Below are 20635 nucleotides of genomic sequence, written 5' to 3'. Positions count from 1 at the left end.
GGTGACCTTGGAAAGGAAAGGGAGAAAGGGAGCTAGGAAAGCACTGTTGGGGAGGGGATGAAAGGAATGGGTGCTATCATAGGATGCAATGAAAGGGAGCTTGGAAAAGATTAAATGAAGTAAGAAAGGAAGCTAAAAAAGGAGGAACGAAAGGGAGCTTGGATAGGAGGAAAGAAAAGGATGAAAGGGATCTAGGACAGAAAAGGAGTTCACATGCATGTGGTAGGGATTAACTACGTCCGGTAGATGGCGATAGTAAACTATTGGATTTAGTGAGAGGTGAGTTTTATCTGCTGAGTGGCTGATGCTGGGGCTTGGTTTGTGGCCCTGGGTTACTAATCTCTCTGCTGGATTTATAATGCATTCCTATGGGATTTTACCTAGAGTGACATATACTGGGCAGGTTTGCTGTCCCATTCCTTAAAAGTTACAGAGTATATAATATTATCTATCATTGTAACCAGTAGACTTCAGATAATACTAAAGAAAATGTTTAAGGGTTTGAATGTAAAACAAAACTTAAACGAGAGTGAAATCATTGACAAAAAAATATAATCCGGTTAGATTTTGGAGCACTTTCTCACCACTTTCAAGATTTTTTTTAAGGACACATAAATTATATATGCCATATCTCTCCACACCTGGTCAAACATTTTAAGCAGTCATTGGGCATTATATATTTATGGAAATACAGCCATATGAATCCTGTCCTATTTGGTGCCATGGAACTGGTTGCTGGCCATATTGGAAAAAAGCTGCCCTACAGTGTAATAGATTAAATCTGCATTGTTACTATACTTAGACATGTTGTGTCATCATAAAGGAATTTTGTTCAAATGGGTTACTTACAGTACCAGTCAAAAGTTTGGACACATCTACTCATTCAAGGGTTTTTCTTTATTTTTACTCTTGTATACATTGTAGACTAATAGTGAAGACATCAAAACTATGAAACAACACAAATGGAATCATGTAGTAACAAAAAAAGTGTTAAACAAATCAAAGTAGCCACTCTTTGCCTTAATGACAGCTTTCCTTCCTTCTTAATGCACTTTAGCTAATCAGTTGTGTTGTGACAAGGTAGGGGGGTATACAGAAGATAGCCCTATTTGGTAAAAGACCAAGTCCATATTATGGCAAGAACAGCTGAAATAAGCAAAGAGAAACAACAGTCCATCATTTCTTTAAGACATGAAGGTCAGTCAATGCGGAACATTTCAAAAACTTTAAATGTTTCTTCAAGTGTAGTCTCAAAAAGCATCAAGCTCTATGATGAAACTGGCTCTCATGAGGACCGCCACAGGAAAGGAAGACCCAGCGTTACCTCTGCTGCAGATTATCTGTTCATTCGAGTTAACTGCAGCAGAGATTACAGCCCCCCAAAATACTTCACAGAGGTCAGAAACATCTCAACATCAACTGTTCAGAGGAGACTGCGTGAATCAGGCCTTTGTGGTTGAATTGCTGCAAAGAAATCACTACTAAAGGACACCAATAAGAAGAAGAGACGTGCTTGGACCAAGAAACACGAGCAATGGACATTAGACCGGTAGAAATCTGTCCTTTGGTCTGATTAGGCCAAATTTGAGATTTTTGTTCTAACATGTCTTTGTGAAATGCAGAGTAGGTGAATGGATGTGTGGTTTCCACCGTGAAGCATGGAGGAGATGGTGTGATGGTGTGGAGGTGCTTTGCTGGTGACACTGTCAGTGATTTATTTAGAATTCAAGGCACACTTAACCAGCATGGCTACCACAGCATTCTGCAGCGATACGCCATCCCATCTGGTTTGTGCTTAGTGTGACTATCATTTATTTTTCAACAGGACAATGACCCAAAACACACCTCCAAGCTGGGTAAGGGCTATTTGACCAAGAAGGAGAGTGATGGAGTGCTGCATCAGATGACCTGGCCTGCACAATCACCCGACCTCAACCCATTTGAGATGGTTTGGGATGAGTTGGACCATAGAGTGAAGAAAAAGCACCCAACAAGTGCTCAGCATATGTGGGAACTCTTTCAAGACTGTTGGAAAAGCATTCGTCATGAAGCAGGTTAAGAGAATACCGAGTGTGCAAAGCTGTCATCAAGGCAAATGGTATGTACTTTGAAGAATCTCAAATAGAACATATTTTGATTTGTTTAACACTTTTTTGATTACTACATGATTCCATGTGTTATTTCATAGTTTTGGTGTCTTCATTATTATTCTACAATGTAGAAAATAGTACAAATAAAGAAAATCCCTTGAATGAGTAGATGTCCCCCCCCCCCACCCCCATTTTTTTTTTTTGTGATATCCAATTGGTAGTTACAGTCTTACGGACGTGGGAGTGGCGAAGGTCGAGAGCCATACATCCTCTGAAACATTACCCCGCCAAGCCACACTGCTTCTTGACACAATGCTCGCTTAACCCGGAAGCCAGCAGCACCAATGTGTCGGAGGAAACACCATACACCTGGCGACCGTGTCAGGGTGCATTGCGCACAGCCCGCCACAGGAGTCACTAGAGCGCGATGGGACAAGGACAATCAGGCCGGCCAAACCCTCCCCTAACCCGAACGACGCTGGGACAATTGTGTGCCGCTTCTCCCGGTCTGCTGCGATATGGCACCAGGTGTGTCCAGACTTTTGACTGGAACTGTATCTTCCTGCTGGATATAATGCATTCCTAAAGGGATTTTACCTATAGTGATGTGTACATTACATATTTCCTGTCAAATTTCCTCAAAGTGACACAGTATATAATATATTATATATCATTGTAACCAGTAGACTTTGGGGATGATGTATATACCTTTCTTGGAGTGTTAAAGGTTATTTTGTATTTAATACTGGCTTTTCATCATTGTTGCGATCATCAAGGTAGACGCAAAGACCATGTGGTTCTGGTTGCTCCCCAAACCAATACAAACATTTTAATCTACACTACATGGCCAAAAGTATGTGGACAACCCTTCGAATTAGTGGATTTTGTTATTTCAGACACACCTGCTGCTGACAGGTGTATACAATCGATCACACATCCGTTCAATCTCTATAGACAAACATTGGCATTAGAATGGCCCATACTGAAGAGCTAAGTGACTTTCAGCATGGCACCGTCATAGGATGCTACCTTTCCAACAAATCAGTTCGTCAAATTTCTGCCCTGCTAGAACTGCCCCGGTAAACTGTAAGTGCTGTTATTGTGAAGTGGAAATGTCTAAGAGCTACAACGGCTCAGACGAGAAGAAGTAGGCCACAGAAGCTCACAGAACAGGAACACTGAGTGCTGAAGCGCGAAGCTCGTAAAAATCGTCTGTCCTCGGTTGCAACACTCACTACCGAGTTCCAAACTGCTTCTATAAGCAATGACAGCACAATAACTGTTCGTTGGGACGTTCATGAAATGGGTTTCCATGGGCGAGCAGCCGATGGAAACAAGCCTAAGATCACCATGTGCAATGCCAAGTATCGGCTGAAGTGGTGTAAAGCTCGCTACAATTGGACTCTAGAGCAGTGGAAACGCGTTCACTGGATGAATCACGTTTCACCATTTGGCAGTCCGACGGGCGAATCTGGGTTTGGTAGATACCAGGAGAATGCTACCTGCCTGAATGCATAGTGCCAACTGTAAAGTTTGGTGGAGGAAGAATAATGGTCTGGGGCTGTTTTTTATGGTTCGGACTAGGCTCCTTAGTTCCAGTGAAGGGAAATCGTAACACTACAGCATACAATGACATTCTAGACGATTCTGTGCTTCCAACTTTGAAGCAACAATTTGGGGAATGCCCTTTCCTGTTTCAGCATGACAATGCCCCTGTGCACAAAGTGTGGTCCATTAGAAATGGTTTGTCAAGATCGGTGTGGAAGAACTTGACTGGCCTGTACAGAGCCCTGACCTCAACCACATCGAACACCTTTTGGATGAATTGGAACACCGACTGCGAGCCAGGCCTAATCGTTCAACATCAGTGCCCGACCTCACTTATGCTTGTGGCTGAATGAAACCAAGTCCCAGCAGCAATGTTCCAACATCTAGTGAAATGTCTTCCCAGAAGAGTGGAGGCTGTTATAGCAGCAAAGGGGAGACCAACTCCATATTAATGCCCATGATTTTGGAGTGAGATATTCGACGAGCATGTGTCCACAAATATTTGGGACCATGTAGATCTGTAAGAGCAGGCAAATGCATTTTCACTATTGACCTATAGGGAGAGCTACAGGCCAACCTGAAAATTGTTGAACTGGCACTATCAGGTTTTGTTCAAGGTAAAAAAAAATATACAAGTATGCCAATTTTCACGCTTCAAAACCAAATCGAACAATATGGCATTTTTGGGGAGCTTATTTACTAAACTATATATATATATATATGGTCATAGGCAATGTTTCCTCTAAACTGCGCGCAGCTCCCCGAGACTGCAATGTAGAATAAATATGAGCCTGCTAAGAGAAGCACGACATTGAACTAGTTTTCCTCGTTAACACTATCGACGTTTCCCTTTACTGTGTGATCGAATCAACGCAATATTAGCACATTTCAATGCAACATACCGAAGCAAAACGAACTATGCAAGACTTAGTATGTAAAACTAACTATGCAATATGTTTTATTGTAGGCGCAACGCATCGGAGTAGGATTCTATTACATTGACATGCATAACTCAGCCATACTCTACATAGACCGGTGCAGAATAACCAATATGGCTTGTTTTGAGATCAAAGCTCATATCCTGTTCATGTCCTTTTCTAGTTAGTGAGTTATTAGCCCAGTTACAGACAATTTGTTGTCAGTAATCGGGAGTGATTGCTTCCTACAATAATTCAAAACGTTTACATATCTAGATATCTTTGAAAAGCGAGTCTGGTAAATAGCTTTTTGTCTTCAAGGAGCAGTGTTGTATTTTGAGACAGGCTTGAATGAACTAAATCGCCAATAGGCAGACGGTAGCATAATTTGTCTGATTCTCCGTAATAATGGTATGGGAATAATAATGCATTTTATTTTGTAAAGTGGTTTCTTGCATCAAACACAACATTCAGTCACCTCCTTGTCTGAACTACAAGTAGATTAACAGGTTAATGTCAAGCCCTGCATGCTATTTGTTTTTCAAAAGTCATGGAATGTCATTGAACACCACACACTGGCTGCTATTGTAGACTGAATGATATAACAGCTTTTTCCGTGTTAAAAAGTTTAATGCGTGTATTTTATCTATTGTTTTTGATGGTTGGTCATTCTGGAAGGCTTACATTGTGATCAAATAGCCACAGTAGCCTACTTGACCAATGTAAGAAACGGTTGATACAGCCTCAGTGTTCACAGTAATCACGCACTGGAAGTTGCACAGAATTTTCATAATGTTCAAGTTAGCGCTCTACAGACCTGACATTTACTAGGTGCCGAAATAATTATGGGAAATACGGTCACAGGCTACTCCTAGTGCATGAGGCGCAAGCCTAATTTATGCACGAGTGAAACAACTTCTCAGTATTGATTTACACCAGGGAAGGTAATTACTTGCATGTGTGTGCAGTTATGATGCAGATGTATGATGTAGTCTGTCCTATGCAATTGCATGACTCTCGTTTCAAAATGTAAAGTTATTGCATGCTGGCATGGATCAAGGTAATTCATGATTTATATATTCTATAACCCAAAACAAATGAATTCATGAATTTAAACACAAATCAGATTTATTTGACTTATTTTAATACTGTCTTGGAGAAGTTTAGCATCTGAATCCATCTAACCACCTTCCTCCAAAGTCAACATATGCCAATCTAAAGCAGATAAAAGTTATGCAGTATATGACATGTCTTTTTAAATTCGAGCCTTGTCCCAATTAATCAATCAATTAATCAGTAAAGTTGCCTTGTATAACATGTTAGTAGATTCTAAGGGATAGACAGCGTTTGATAAAAAATATTCATATAAGTAGTATAATATACCAACTCAAGGATTCTATAAGATGCTCAATATAATGTATTGTCAGAGCCACTGAAATAACTGTCACATACAAGCCATTGGCATTACCTGGACTGGGGGGGAGCATTGTTCACTGCAGGGAAGTCAAACCAACATAGCGTTTGCTGTACCTGTAGGGGGGCCATCCTTTCTAACCCCTGCCAGGAGATCTCTTTGACCTGTCTTTTCAACATGAGTACAGCATGAGGTACTTGATTTCTGTCCTGCTATTCAAAACATGCAATAAGTGCTGCATCAGAGTAAGAATGGGTTCAATCATATTCATTCCTTACATAAAGCCCTGGCCTATTATGTGCTGCCTCTATAACAACTGTTAAAGACAATAGTGTATGGCATCTAAAAAACACTTTCCCAACGGGGTGTGATGAACTCTGTCACGCAGGAATAGGCCAGGGCTATCGTCTTTTGTTTTATGTGAGGATGCCTAATCCAGTGCCCACCCAAAGCTCGAACAAATATGGCCAGCACATTGTTCACAATAGCCGTGTTTTGTTAATCTTACACCTGGAAGCCCTCGACCGGCGCTGCAGAGTAATTGAGGAGAAGCCCAGCTAAATCTGTTATACTGTCCAGGCCGGACTCAAACCCACAACTCTGGCATTGCTAGCAACATGTTCAACCAACTGAGGTACACCTGACAAAACTAAACAAATAAAAACATGGAGACATTTTCATATATCAAATCAAAGGAGATGAATACAATAGTTGACCCACTTTGCAGTGTGTCAAGCAGAGAGCGGTGCAATAAACAACTCAATTATTCTGTATTATTTTAGCCCTACATGTAACAAAATGAACATCTGGGGACAATACAGTTTGAGCCATTACACCGCTAAAACAACTAATAGTTTTATCCCATCTCATTTCAGAAAGGGCCCTGCTGGATATATGAGCCAAGGTGGTACTCAAAACCAATATAATTAACTATAGGTTATGGGCCTAAGTTGTAAAGCGATAAGGCAATTAATAGTTCTCCTCCCTTGTTTTCTTCTGTAGCTCTGTGGAGTCAACACAGTTGCACAAGACTCCACCCAGTTCCGTATATATGGCACCCAAGTCATTTCCATGATGAATACTGTGTACTCTACTCCTTCCTGTTTGAGGCATAAGACTACGTGTCCTTGCTGGGAGGGCCTCGTCAAGCTCAAACCACAGCCTGGTACAGCCCAGCTCCCCCTCCTACTGAACAACAAGCTCACCCACAAGCTCAGCCTGGATCACTTCCAAGAGTTCTTCAACACCATAAAGACCTCCAGTAGCACTTAACTACTGTGTTTGGAACTGGAGCCACTGTAAATATATAGTTTTCTGCATTGTAGTGGCCAACTACTTGTATTCTTTCTTGTTCTAAACAAATACCATCATGACCTCCAGTTGCGTCAGGTTACATACTGACTGCTGCTGGTCTACTGTCCATTGGTTCACCTCAGCTTATAAGAGAAGAGAGTTTTACATTTAACATTGCAACCCTAAAGGCCTGGTGGAGGAGGCACTCCACTTTACATGAGTTACAAGACAATAATATCCTAATGGAGTGGAAAATTCCACAGCTAATCTTTTCATGCGTATTAACTGATAACTGATTATAAGCAGATATTAAAAACAATTAAACTGCTTGAACCTCAGAACAGCCCGCCACTAGCTTGCGAGCTTCTAAGAAATACACACAAAATGTTCAAATACAATAGGTCATGGATTTCTGCATTAAAATATCAGTCTGTTTGGCTAGGTGGCAAATGGGCCAATCAAGTACCAATCGAGCAATGTATGTACTGATCGAGCAATGTATGTTGTCCCGAGAATGGAGAGTTTGATGAACTGGTGATCTCTCTTCTCTGCGTCTGAGGGCATTGTGTACATCAACAGGGTACGGATATCATCAGCCTGAGGAAGGAGGAGGATGTGGTCAGAGGGAGAGTTACTGGGTGATAAGGGGTTTCCCCAGCCATGTGTGTCAAAATATATTTGATGGGAATTATTATGAACAGACTACGTCCTTGTCAGACAGTTGTGTAACTAGAAAAATATAACACATGCATACATTCACTATGTCTACCATTTTGAACAAAAAACGAATGACAGCTCTTGTTTATGTTGAAAATCAACATATAATACTGATAGTAACACTTTTCATTTAACATCTTTGTTACGTTCCCCAGTTTCTGTGTTGTGGTTTTGTATGTGTGTGTTGCAGGATGGCTTCATGAAATTCCCACAAGCAGCTGATTGGTCGGCCCCAATGATGATTGGAGAGCTGACCCCGCCCCCTCGTCAGGATACAGGTGTATCCCATTAGACTCCTTCTCCAGCTATATAAGCCAGTGTTCTGCTGCTCAGAAGAGAGCTGAGGGTTATATCATATGTTGGTTGTTTCTCAGAAAGAGATTTGGTATGTACTATGTTAATTGTTGCTAAGAGAGCTGATTGTTATGTGTTAGTTTGTTGCTCAGAGAGAGAGTGTTTCTTTAATGTCTTGAGTTTTTTCTCAGTTTTTGTTGTGAAGTAGTTTGTATTATTCTGTTTCATTTGTTCCCAGGGGGGAAGGGGAAGGCACCTAGGGAGTGCTTAGGAAAGAGGCCTGCTGGCATACATAACCCGTAGTATTCACTGTCTTTGCCCACTAGGTAAGACCTGGGCGGACCACCCCTTGTATTTTGGTTAGCGCACCAGGTGGTGCTAAGTTAAGTAGTGGGTAGGCAGGTAAGGTAGGAGAGGGGGATTTGATATTTACTTTCTTCGCTTTGGTTCCATCCAGCCCCTTTTCCCAAAAATTACCATGTGACAGAATAAATTCCTTGTAAACGGTACCATTCTCAGCCTTTGTCAAACCTACAGTCCCATACCCCTTTCACTCCACGGGGAGTTGAGTTGTAGCAGGGTGTTGCGTTCCCTCTAGGAAGAGGTGTACGTAACAATCATGTTATCTACTGTTAGCACTAGCAGAGAAAGGATGGGTATCGTGGCCAGATCAGGTGGTCTGTCTCTCCTGCTTCTTCATGATAGGGTCAGTTCTGTGGGCCAGCAGTAGAGCACACAGCAGATTACAGCCCTTCTGAGCCACCTTGTGGAGAGGGGTGAAGGCCCAGTTGTATGTGGGGTTCACACACACACGCACTTGTTGAACTTGATCAGGAGGGCCGCAATGTCCACGTGCTGTAGAAGAGAGGACAGGAGAGACTTGGTCATTTCTTCAATCATCTTTATTTAATATCGATTAATTATTGCAAGTAGACCGTCAGCCCACCAGTCTTGACAGTCTAGCCTTTACTGACGTTGCACAGTTTTTATATAGCTGATACCAAGATTGCTTAGTCATTTAACCTTCCCATAAGCCACCTTGGTTATCTACACAGGATGGTCTTTTACTTAGTTTCACAGATGCCAGGAAGATGAGGCATTGTTCTCAACTCTTCCAGGCTCTCTTGAGTCACACACCACATCTTGTCTATAGAATGCCAGCTTTTAGGTTTTTAATCACCAAGATCAATTGTCAGCTTCAAGCCATCTCTAGTAGAACCCATGCCCTCAACACCCAGACTAGCTGCAGGGTGCTAGAGTGGAGGGAAGACCATACAACACAACATTAGCAGGACAGACATATCTTACTGTTAAGTAAATAATTGTTACATATCCAACATAAGGTGAATACAATTTTTCCCTCAAGTGACAGCGGGGAGAGGATATGATTTAACCTAATGACTTGCCCAAAAATTGATGACATCCAAGCGGTTACATAGCTAGGCTTTCCACAAGGTCACATTGTGGGTGTTTTTCCATTGTATGTGCTGTACGGTTTTGTAAACACAACAATCACACAATGTCTTCTAAAGCCTGATGACACCTAAGCTGTTAAATATCCAAGGTCACACTGTAGGTATTCTGTATCAGGTATGAAGGTAAGACGCAGATGCAGACAATGTCGAATTAACAATGGTTTAATAATCCAACAGGGGCAGGCAATAGACAGGCAGGGCTCAGTAAACCAGAGGTGGGTACCAGACGGCAGGCAGGCTCAGGGTAGGCAGAGGTCAATAATCCAGAGGTGGGTACCGGACGGCAGGCAGGCTCAGGGTAGGCAGAGGTCAATAATCCAGAGGTGGGGCAATGGTGCAGGTCGGCAGGCAGAGTGGTCAGGCAGGCGGGCTCCGAGTCAGGACAGGCAAGGGTCAAAGAAAAGGAGAAACTGGGAAAAGCAGGAGCTGAGGCAAAACTGCTGGTTGACTTGACAAACTGGCAACAGATTAACAGAGAACATGTGTATAAATACACAGGGTATAATAGGGAAGATGGGCGACACCTGGAGGGGGAAGGAGACAATCACAAAGACAGGTCAGACAGAAACAGATCAGTGTCAATTCTGTATGCATTGTCTGTTATAAAACCATATTACAAACCGTACAGCATGTAAAACGTCTTCAAAAGCCTGATGTAATCTTTGAGTTGACGGACCCTGTATTAGGCAGCATTGTGCAAACGGATGAGGCCTCCCTTGTCCTGTGCGTTAATGTTAGCCCTTTGCTTCTGGAGATACTCTGCCACCTCCAGGTTGTTGTAGCCAGCTGAGGTGGGAAACAAGAGGAATGTCAAAATAAAACTGTCAGTCTGCCTTACAAAAAACTTTAAAACGCAAGATCTTCCTGTAAAGTCCGTCAAAGTAATAACACAGCTCCTCATTTCCCAAAGTCCCCGGGTTTGATGACCTGGCTGTCATCCTTTTATGCATTTCTGTTTATGAGTAGGTGTCTAAAAGGTGTGCTGTCCACATTTGCCTTGAAATTAATTGAATTAAATGTTTTTTAAAAACAGTCAGTAGTCTATTTTTATTTTCACATCCACATGAAATAGCCTAGCCTATGTTGAATAGGCGGAACAAAGCTATTCACAAGTTATAACATGGCTGATTGTGTTGTCTTCACGTAATGTCAACCAGACCTCTTTGAATGCAAAATATTTTAAATGATTAGTCAAAGTATATTAGCTCACGTTCATTGTCATGATCCAATTTGTGTCAGAATGCACATTTCATGGCACTAGTATTCCACGATGAAGTTGCTGTTTCTGGGGCAAAGAAGGCTCGTAGTGTCAACGTCTGACACCTTGGGTTCAGACACAATAAGTTGGTTTGGAGTGTTTATAAGGTGTTTTAGCCATTTTCAGAATGCATTGAGTTCAATAGCAATGTTGACAACATAACATGGATTGACAATTACATCAATAACTCCAATAATCCATTAAAAAAATACATTGGAGATTCTACAATTAAGGAAAGAGTGATAAAGGGTCCACATTTAAAAACCGAGGATCAACTCTTTTTAATGGTACAAAAAGTGAGTGACCAGCCATTGAAAATTGAGTTTACAAAAAGTGTAGATTAGAGAAATGTTACCATTCTCAAATTCACAGAAAAGGCTCTGGATGCAAGTCTGACATCCAAATAAGAGTTATAAAGATATGTTGAATGCAATACATTTTTATTTACAAATGTTTGTAAAGTCATTATCTAGTCTAGTCATAATCTATTACAATCAGTGGCTAATGGCTATATCATAAATGTTGGCCCTACAAAACCTTCCTTCATCTACTTTGACTATGAGTTTTGTTTTCACATACACATGAAATGACCATGCATGACATACTGTACAAAACAATTATTCATGTTGAATAGGCGTAAGCTTTGCATTCATATTGGCTAATGTGCATTCACAGGTTATAGCTAACACATGGCTGATTGTGAAATGTTCATGTAATAGCAACCAGAGTTCTATGAACGTGAATTTATTTTCATGATTAATCTAAATATTTTAGCTGATGCTGGTTGTTGTAGTATATAGTACCGCACACTTATACTATCAGTGACAAGCGCGTAGTAATACAGGGTTGTCATACAGTTGTAAAGTGGTTCTGGTCTTGAAGCTATCGATGAATGAACATGTAATCTGAGGTCAACTAAGTAACTTAATTTGGTCCTCTGTAGCTGTTGGTAGAGCCTTGCAATGCCAGTGTAGTGGGTTTGATTCCTGGCACCACCCATAAGTAAAATGTATGCAAGCATGACTAAGTCACTTTGGATAAAAGTCATTAGATTATTATTATTTTGTATTTAAAGTCAAGCTTCACTAGTCATCTATATACCTACCTAGTCAATGAGTCCTCCACTCATACGAATCCACAACATGGTCCGGTTTCAGAATTTCGTCGAGCACAAACAACGGAGTTAACATAAAAACAGCTGCCAAGCTAAAGGGGAGAGGCTATATGGACATGCCTGGTGCCGAAATTGATGACTTATGTCGAATGGATTCGGTTCAGTAAATTGTCCTGATGAACCCTTCTTAGCTAGCCAGCAACAATAGCATGGTGCGATTTAAAACTTGTAAAAGAAAGTCTTCATTTCGATGGGCGAGGGAGAAATAACTTGCAGTATTGGATCACCATCTAGAATCTGGATGTCACAGTACTGCTGCTCAAAGGGGAGTTGTAGCAGGGTGTTGCGTTCCCTCTAGGAAGAGGTGTACGTAACAATCATGTTATCTACTGTTAGCACTAGCAGAGAAAGGATGGGTATCGTGGCCAGATCAGGTGGTCTGTCTCTCCTGCTTCTTCATGATAGGGTCAGTTCTGTGGGCCAGCAGTAGAGCACACAGCAGATTACAGCCCTTCTGAGCCACCTTGTGGAGAGGGGTGAAGGCCCAGTTGTATGTGGGGTTCACACACACACGCACTTGTTGAACTTGATCAGGAGGGCCGCAATGTCCACGTGCTGTAGAAGAGAGGACAGGAGAGACTTGGTCATTTCTTCAATCATCTTTATTTAATATCGATTAATTATTGCAAGTAGACCGTCAGCCCACCAGTCTTGACAGTCTAGCCTTTACTGACGTTGCACAGTTTTTATATAGCTGATACCAAGATTGCTTAGTCATTTAACCTTCCCATAAGCCACCTTGGTTATCTACACAGGATGGTCTTTTACTTAGTTTCACAGATGCCAGGAAGATGAGGCATTGTTCTCAACTCTTCCAGGCTCTCTTGAGTCACACACCACATCTTGTCTATAGAATGCCAGCTTTTAGGTTTTTAATCACCAAGATCAATTGTCAGCTTCAAGCCATCTCTAGTAGAACCCATGCCCTCAACACCCAGACTAGCTGCAGGGTGCTAGAGTGGAGGGAAGACCATACAACACAACATTAGCAGGACAGACATATCTTACTGTTAAGTAAATAATTGTTACATATCCAACATAAGGTGAATACAATTTTTCCCTCAAGTGACAGCGGGGAGAGGATATGATTTAACCTAATGACTTGCCCAAAAATTGATGACATCCAAGCGGTTACATAGCTAGGCTTTCCACAAGGTCACATTGTGGGTGTTTTTCCATTGTATGTGCTGTACGGTTTTGTAAACACAACAATCACACAATGTCTTCTAAAGCCTGATGACACCTAAGCTGTTAAATATCCAAGGTCACACTGTAGGTATTCTGTATCAGGTATGAAGGTAAGACGCAGATGCAGACAATGTCGAATTAACAATGGTTTAATAATCCAACAGGGGCAGGCAATAGACAGGCAGGGCTCAGTAAACCAGAGGTGGGTACCAGACGGCAGGCAGGCTCAGGGTAGGCAGAGGTCAATAATCCAGAGGTGGGTACCGGACGGCAGGCAGGCTCAGGGTAGGCAGAGGTCAATAATCCAGAGGTGGGGCAATGGTGCAGGTCGGCAGGCAGAGTGGTCAGGCAGGCGGGCTCTGAGTCAGGACAGGCAAGGGTCAAAGAAAAGGAGAAACTGGGAAAAGCAGGAGCTGAGGCAAAACTGCTGGTTGACTTGACAAACTGGCAACAGATTAACAGAGAACATGTGTATAAATACACAGGGTATAATAGGGAAGATGGGCGACACCTGGAGGGGGAAGGAGACAATCACAAAGACAGGTCAGACAGAAACAGATCAGTGTCAATTCTGTATGCATTGTCTGTTATAAAACCATATTACAAACCGTACAGCATGTAAAACGTCTTCAAAAGCCTGATGTAATCTTTGAGTTGACGGACCCTGTATTAGGCAGCATTGTGCAAACGGATGAGGCCTCCCTTGTCCTGTGCGTTAATGTTAGCCCTTTGCTTCTGGAGATACTCTGCCACCTCCAGGTTGTTGTAGCCAGCTGAGGTGGGAAACAAGAGGAATGTCAAAATAAAACTGTCAGTCTGCCTTACAAAAAACTTTAAAACGCAAGATCTTCCTGTAAAGTCCGTCAAAGTAATAACACAGCTCCTCATTTCCCAAAGTCCCCGGGTTTGATGACCTGGCTGTCATCCTTTTATGCATTTCTGTTTATGAGTAGGTGTCTAAAAGGTGTGCTGTCCACATTTGCCTTGAAATTAATTGAATTAAATGTTTTTTAAAAACAGTCAGTAGTCTATTTTTATTTTCACATCCACATGAAATAGCCTAGCCTATGTTGAATAGGCGGAACAAAGCTATTCACAAGTTATAACATGGCTGATTGTGTTGTCTTCACGTAATGTCAACCAGACCTCTTTGAATGCAAAATATTTTAAATGATTAGTCAAAGTATATTAGCTCACGTTCATTGTCATGATCCAATTTGTGTCAGAATGCACATTTCATGGCACTAGTATTCCACGATGAAGTTGCTGTTTCTGGGGCAAAGAAGGCTCGTAGTGTCAACGTCTGACACCTTGGGTTCAGACACAATAAGTTGGTTTGGAGTGTTTATAAGGTGTTTTAGCCATTTTCAGAATGCATTGAGTTCAATAGCAATGTTGACAACATAACATGGATTGACAATTACATCAATAACTCCAATAATCCATTAAAAAAATACATTGGAGATTCTACAATTAAGGAAAGAGTGATAAAGGGTCCACATTTAAAAACCGAGGATCAACTCTTTTTAATGGTACAAAAAGTGAGTGACCAGCCATTGAAAATTGAGTTTACAAAAAGTGTAGATTAGAGAAATGTTACCATTCTCAAATTCACAGAAAAGGCTCTGGATGCAAGTCTGACATCCAAATAAGAGTTATAAAGATATGTTGAATGCAATACATTTTTATTTACAAATGTTTGTAAAGTCATTATCTAGTCTAGTCATAATCTATTACAATCAGTGGCTAATGGCTATATCATAAATGTTGGCCCTACAAAACCTTCCTTCATCTACTTTGACTATGAGTTTTGTTTTCACATACACATGAAATGACCATGCATGACATACTGTACAAAACAATTATTCATGTTGAATAGGCGTAAGCTTTGCATTCATATTGGCTAATGTGCATTCACAGGTTATAGCTAACACATGGCTGATTGTGAAATGTTCATGTAATAGCAACCAGAGTTCTATGAACGTGAATTTATTTTCATGATTAATCTAAATATTTTAGCTGATGCTGGTTGTTGTAGTATATAGTACCGCACACTTATACTATCAGTGACAAGCGCGTAGTAATACAGGGTTGTCATACAGTTGTAAAGTGGTTCTGGTCTTGAAGCTATCGATGAATGAACATGTAATCTGAGGTCAACTAAGTAACTTAATTTGGTCCTCTGTAGCTGTTGGTAGAGCCTTGCAATGCCAGTGTAGTGGGTTTGATTCCTGGCACCACCCATAAGTAAAATGTATGCAAGCATGACTAAGTCACTTTGGATAAAAGTCATTAGATTATTATTATTTTGTATTTAAAGTCAAGCTTCACTAGTCATCTATATACCTACCTAGTCAATGAGTCCTCCACTCATACGAATCCACAACATGGTCCGGTTTCAGAATTTCGTCGAGCACAAACAACGGAGTTAACATAAAAACAGCTGCCAAGCTAAAGGGGAGAGGCTATATGGACATGCCTGGTGCCGAAATTGATGACTTATGTCGAATGGATTCGGTTCAGTAAATTGTCCTGATGAACCCTTCTTAGCTAGCCAGCAACAATAGCATGGTGCGATTTAAAACTTGTAAAAGAAAGTCTTCATTTCGATGGGCGAGGGAGAAATAACTTGCAGTATTGGATCACCATCTAGAATCTGGATGTCACAGTACTGCTGCTCAAAGGGGAGCGTTTGCCCTGCAAGCCGGCAACACAACAACACGGGGCACAGTGTGTCCTTCGCTCCTGATTCCCACCTGCTGAGCACTGCTGTCCTGCAGTAACTTAAGAGGGAAGTAACTAGATACTGTAGCTAATATCAGGCCAGGGTGACAGGCAGCTAAAGCACATCTGTTAATTTTGTAGTCCGATAAGTCCCGACTTCGGCAGACAAGTTTCAAATTCTCACTGAAGTTTCTAGCCACAAGCACGAACTAGCTAGCTGGGTAGGGCTCATCAAGGCAAATGACTGAACTGACAAACTAATCCTGGAGAACATCACATCCATGTAAACCCAGACGTCCCACCTGTCATACATGGCTGCAGAAATATTCAATGGGCAGTCATGGACAGACTAAAAAGATCACTGAATCAGCTACTGGAGGCTGATGTCATAGGATAGACCATGTGACAGAGCCCACTGCAGGGTATGCAGTCACAGAGAAGATTGGGAAACTACGAGTTTGCTTGGATCCCCACGACCTGAACAAAGCTGTTCTCCGGAAACACTACTCCATCCCAACTACAGAGGACATGCTGAGTAATCTGATTGGAAATATATTCATCATCTTGGTTGAAAAGGACGACTACTGGCAGGTGAAGCTAATCAAAGAGTCCTCACTGCTGTGTACATGTAACACTCCATGGGGACCATACAGGGTCAAATGCCTACTCTGCAGGATCAAATCATCCAATAAGTGTTCCAGCAACACAACTGTGACATATTCAGAGACATCGAAGCTGTTCACACCATTGCAGATGACATGATCATCGCTGTAGCCACAGAGCAAGAACATAACAAGATACAAAATGTGATGGAAAGAGATGAGCAGGTCAACGTGACATTCAACAAGGAGAAGATAAAGTACAAGGTGAGCACTGTCAAGTTCATGGGCCACGTAATTACACTAGATGGCGTGAAAGCAGATGAAGGGAAGGTGCGAGCAATAGCTGAAATGCAGCCAGCTGCTAACAAAGCAGCACTACAATGACTGCTGGGCATGACAAAGTATTTGACAGTACATCCCTGATGAAGCATCACTCACAGCATCACTACGATAGCTGCTACGCAAAGACATGGCCTGGCAATGGCAGCACGAGCTCCAGGAAGTGCTGAAGAAGCTCAAAACAGCTCTGATCCCTGCTCCAACACTGAAATTCTTTGATCCACAGAAACAACTCGTCATACAGGCCAACGTATCCAAAGACTGAGTAGGGGCGTGTCTACTGTCTACTACAAGAGGGACGACCGATCGCCTACGCGTCAATGCACAGTAGAATAGGAGCTATTAACCATTATGTTTTCTGCCAAAAGGTTCCACCAGTATGTGTATGGGATGAAAGTGAACGTACAGTCCAATCACAAGGCGCTATAGTCCATACTCAAGAAGCCACTGGGAATAGCACCATCCAGACTCCAGAGGAAGCTCCTCCAGCTGCAGAGGTAGGACCTGAACGTATCCTACACACCTAGGAAAAACATGCTGCTCGCCGATACGCTGCCACGAGCGGTCGTGGAGAGTCAACACACAGAGACTGATGAAGTCACAGACGAGAAAATCATCTACACTCTGGAGGCAACAGACGCCCTTGATGAAGACATGCTGAAACATCTCAACGAGGCAATACAGAAAGATGACATTACAACTGCTACAAGGTTCACGGGAAAGGTTGGCCACAACAGAGAAATCAGCTCAACCCAAGACTGTATCAGTACTGGTCAATCAGAGACACAGCAGCAGAACAAAACAGAGTTATGCTTGCAGGAGACAGAATCATCATTCCCAAAACAAGGAGAACAGTCATGCTACAGAAGCTTAACGGTGCTCATCGAGGAATGCAGCGCACAAAAGCTCATGCCAGGAATCACCTGTATTGGCCTGGAATGACAAGAGACATCGAACAAATGGTTGAAATGTGCACCACATGCCAACAGTATCAGCCCAAGAATCAGAAAGAGCCGCCACTCTCACATGATATTCCAGAGTTCCCTTGGCTGAAAGTGGCTGTAGACATCTTCAAGATCAGGGGTTAGTCATACCTGTTGATTACATGACCAAGTATCCCAAAGTGATGAACATTAAAGACAAAACAGCACATACAGCCAATCAGCATAATGAAGGGAGTGCACCCTAGAAATGGCATACAAAGCACTAATGGCATGCCAAGCAATAAAATTAGAAGCTTTACATCAGCCTCTGGTATTAAACTGACTCATTCAAGCCCTGGCTAAGCACAATCGAATGGACTGACTCTCCCCAGCACAGGTCCTCATAGGCAGAGTACTCAGGAGCACTCTTCAAAGTTCCAGCAGAGTCCACCAACATGCAATACCACACCACATGGTATCCACACAACGCTACAGCATATACTGTCCAAGAGTAGCAACACAGTCTCTTAGAAGAAAAATATAAAAAAATATAAACAATTGGAACCAAGACTTAAAAATAACTGATACTGGCACATGGCATATGAGGGTGCAATGAGATAACAGGTGGGTTGGATGTTACTTTTCTAGTCAATCATTTTGAAAAAAATTATACTTAAAACCTGTAAATCAACCAATCCTCCATCATTAACACAATGGAAAGGCCAAGTGCTTTATTGTCCGAATGTTGAAAGTGTGTGGGCGACATAGAGAAATAAAATGGTGCAGTTTGAGACGGAAAGGGATGCGGGTGCTGGAGATGAGGTGTTAGCAGGTGAGTCTGGACAGGGGTGATGTTGTGGATGTTTGTGTGCATTTGTATGTTGTCATTTGTATGTGGGTTAATTAAACCACTACTATAACAAAGGTGCAAAACCACTCCCAGAGCTCCCAGAGCTGCTACCAGGTGCTACAGTGCACATGGAGTGTCCACAAGGATGGCATCCAGCTGTAGTCTTGGCCCAGACAAGTGAGCCATGGTCTTACACCATCGGATCGTTATTAGGTCAGCAGTAGACGCAACATGAGATACCTGAGAAGCACACCAAGCAACACAACGTGTACACTGACTTACATTTCCAGAGAACACAGAGCTCTCATCCACTACAAGCACCACACACACCAGAAATGGCAAAGAAATCAAACCACTGGTATGGTATAAATCAGGTGTATTCTAGTGGTTAGAGCGTTGGGCCAGTAACCGAAAAGTTGCTGGATCAAATCCTCAAGCTGACAAGGTAAAAATCTGTCGTTCTGCCCTTGAGCAAAGCAGTTAACCCACTGTTCCCTGGGCGCTGTGGATGTCGATTATGGCAGCCCCCCACACCTCTCGGATTCAGAGGGGTTGGGTTAAATGCGGAAGACACATTTTCTGTTGAAGGCATTCAGTTGTACAACTGACTAGGTATCCCCTATGAGTTCTGGAGCCTGCTGTTTTTCTGTTCAACCTGATCATTAATTACAACCATCTGGCGTCCCAGGTCTAAATCAGTGCCTGATTACAGGGGAACAATGAAAAAACCCAGTGGCACTGGCTTCGAGGTCCAGTTGAGTTGAGCTGGTGGTAAAGATCGAACTCCACCAAAGGGTTAAGTGCCAGTAACCTCTGACTCTATAGCCTTATTCCTTCCATTCTCTCATGAAAAATCACTTTGAAAAGAGAGCTAAATATAAATGTATATACTCTCATGAAAAAAGTGAAAAAAAGAGAGAAGAGACATTGAAAAAAACGGAACTGAATGTGAAAAGAATGCTCATTATTACAAGTGTTCTGAAGTGAACGTAGGGAGAAAAAGTAAGCAGAAGAACAGAGTTAAATCATATATCTGTTTCACGCTGAATAGAAACATTAAGTTAGTATTTTATTTGAAATTATGACAGTTTGTCATGATTTTATTTAGCCAAAATAATATTTTTCATGAATGTTTCTTGATATCCTTAAGAATGAAAAGGGGGTGTAGTACCGCACACTTATACTACTAGTGACAAGTGCGTAGTAATACAGGGTTGGTATGTGGTCGGAAAGTGGTTCTGGTCTTGATGATATCTATTAATGAAAATGTAAACAGTTTGTGTCAGATAGAATGCACATTTTGTGGAATACTAGTGCCATGAAGTAGCAGCTTCTGAGGCAAAGAAGGCTAATAGTGTCAACGTCTGACATATGCAAACCATTAAGGTTAGCACTTAGCTAGCTAGTTCCAGTTCACAGGAGACAACATTTATCACATTAATGTAGACTAGAAACAGGCCCGGTCCTGTACATTCTGCTGCCCTAGGCGAGACCAACCTCCTCCTACACGCCCAGGAACACTAGAAAAGTCCTAGTAAGCAAAAAATGATGCTGAAAAGACATCTAAAAGGCATATATTCCAAAAACAGACGTAAATTCTCCTTAGTTTCATCAGCTGTCTGGGTGGCTGGTCTCAGACGATCCCGCAGGTGAAGAAGCCGGATGTGGTGGTCCTGGGCTGGCATGGTTACACGTGGTCTGCGGTTGTGAGGTCGGTTGGACATACTGCCAAATTCATTTAGACGATGTTGGAAGTGGCTTATGATAGAGAAATTAAGGAATTTGATGATGGACATTCCTGCAGTCAGCATGCTAAATACACACTCCCT

The 20635-nt window shown here is 42.0% G+C and overlaps 1 protein-coding gene and 2 long non-coding RNA genes across 4 annotated transcripts in view; 1 reads left to right on the top strand and 2 right to left on the bottom strand.

Annotated features, from left to right (window-relative positions):
- Positions 1-5682: 5682 nt before the first annotated feature.
- On the bottom strand, positions 5683-12735 carry LOC110524594 (uncharacterized). Of its 2 annotated transcripts, XR_016496324.1 has the most exons (4): positions 12112-12735; positions 10375-10534; positions 9972-10205; positions 5683-9128 (listed from the first exon to the last, which is right to left on the bottom strand). It is a non-coding gene; the product is annotated as an uncharacterized LOC110524594 (long non-coding RNA). The 2 variants fall into 2 exon arrangements; XR_002473614.3 differs by lacking the exon at positions 5683-9128 and having other exon boundaries at positions 9895-10205.
- Positions 9158-10216, top strand: LOC149983587 (uncharacterized). The gene is made up of 2 exons (XR_016496325.1): positions 9158-9963; positions 10018-10216. It is a non-coding gene; the product is annotated as an uncharacterized LOC149983587 (long non-coding RNA).
- A 1246-nt stretch (positions 12736-13981) lies between the features above and the next one.
- LOC110524593 (volume-regulated anion channel subunit LRRC8C) overlaps positions 13982-20635 on the bottom strand; it is a 47893-nt gene continuing 41239 nt past the window's right edge. Inside the window, exon 6 of the mRNA XM_090236041.1 lies at positions 13982-14141. Within this exon, the coding sequence (XP_090092167.1) occupies positions 13998-14141 (144 nt within the window). The 3' untranslated portion in view covers positions 13982-13997. The remainder of the gene's footprint in view (positions 14142-20635) is intronic.

Source organism: Oncorhynchus mykiss, chromosome 5 (assembly GCF_057628025.1).
Source record: "Oncorhynchus mykiss isolate SJ-2025 chromosome 5, ASM5762802v1, whole genome shotgun sequence".
Classification (NCBI taxonomy): Eukaryota; Metazoa; Chordata; class Actinopteri; order Salmoniformes; family Salmonidae; genus Oncorhynchus; species Oncorhynchus mykiss.
Note: the sequence above shows the minus strand (reverse complement) of the source record. Positions and strands in the feature narration are given on the sequence as shown.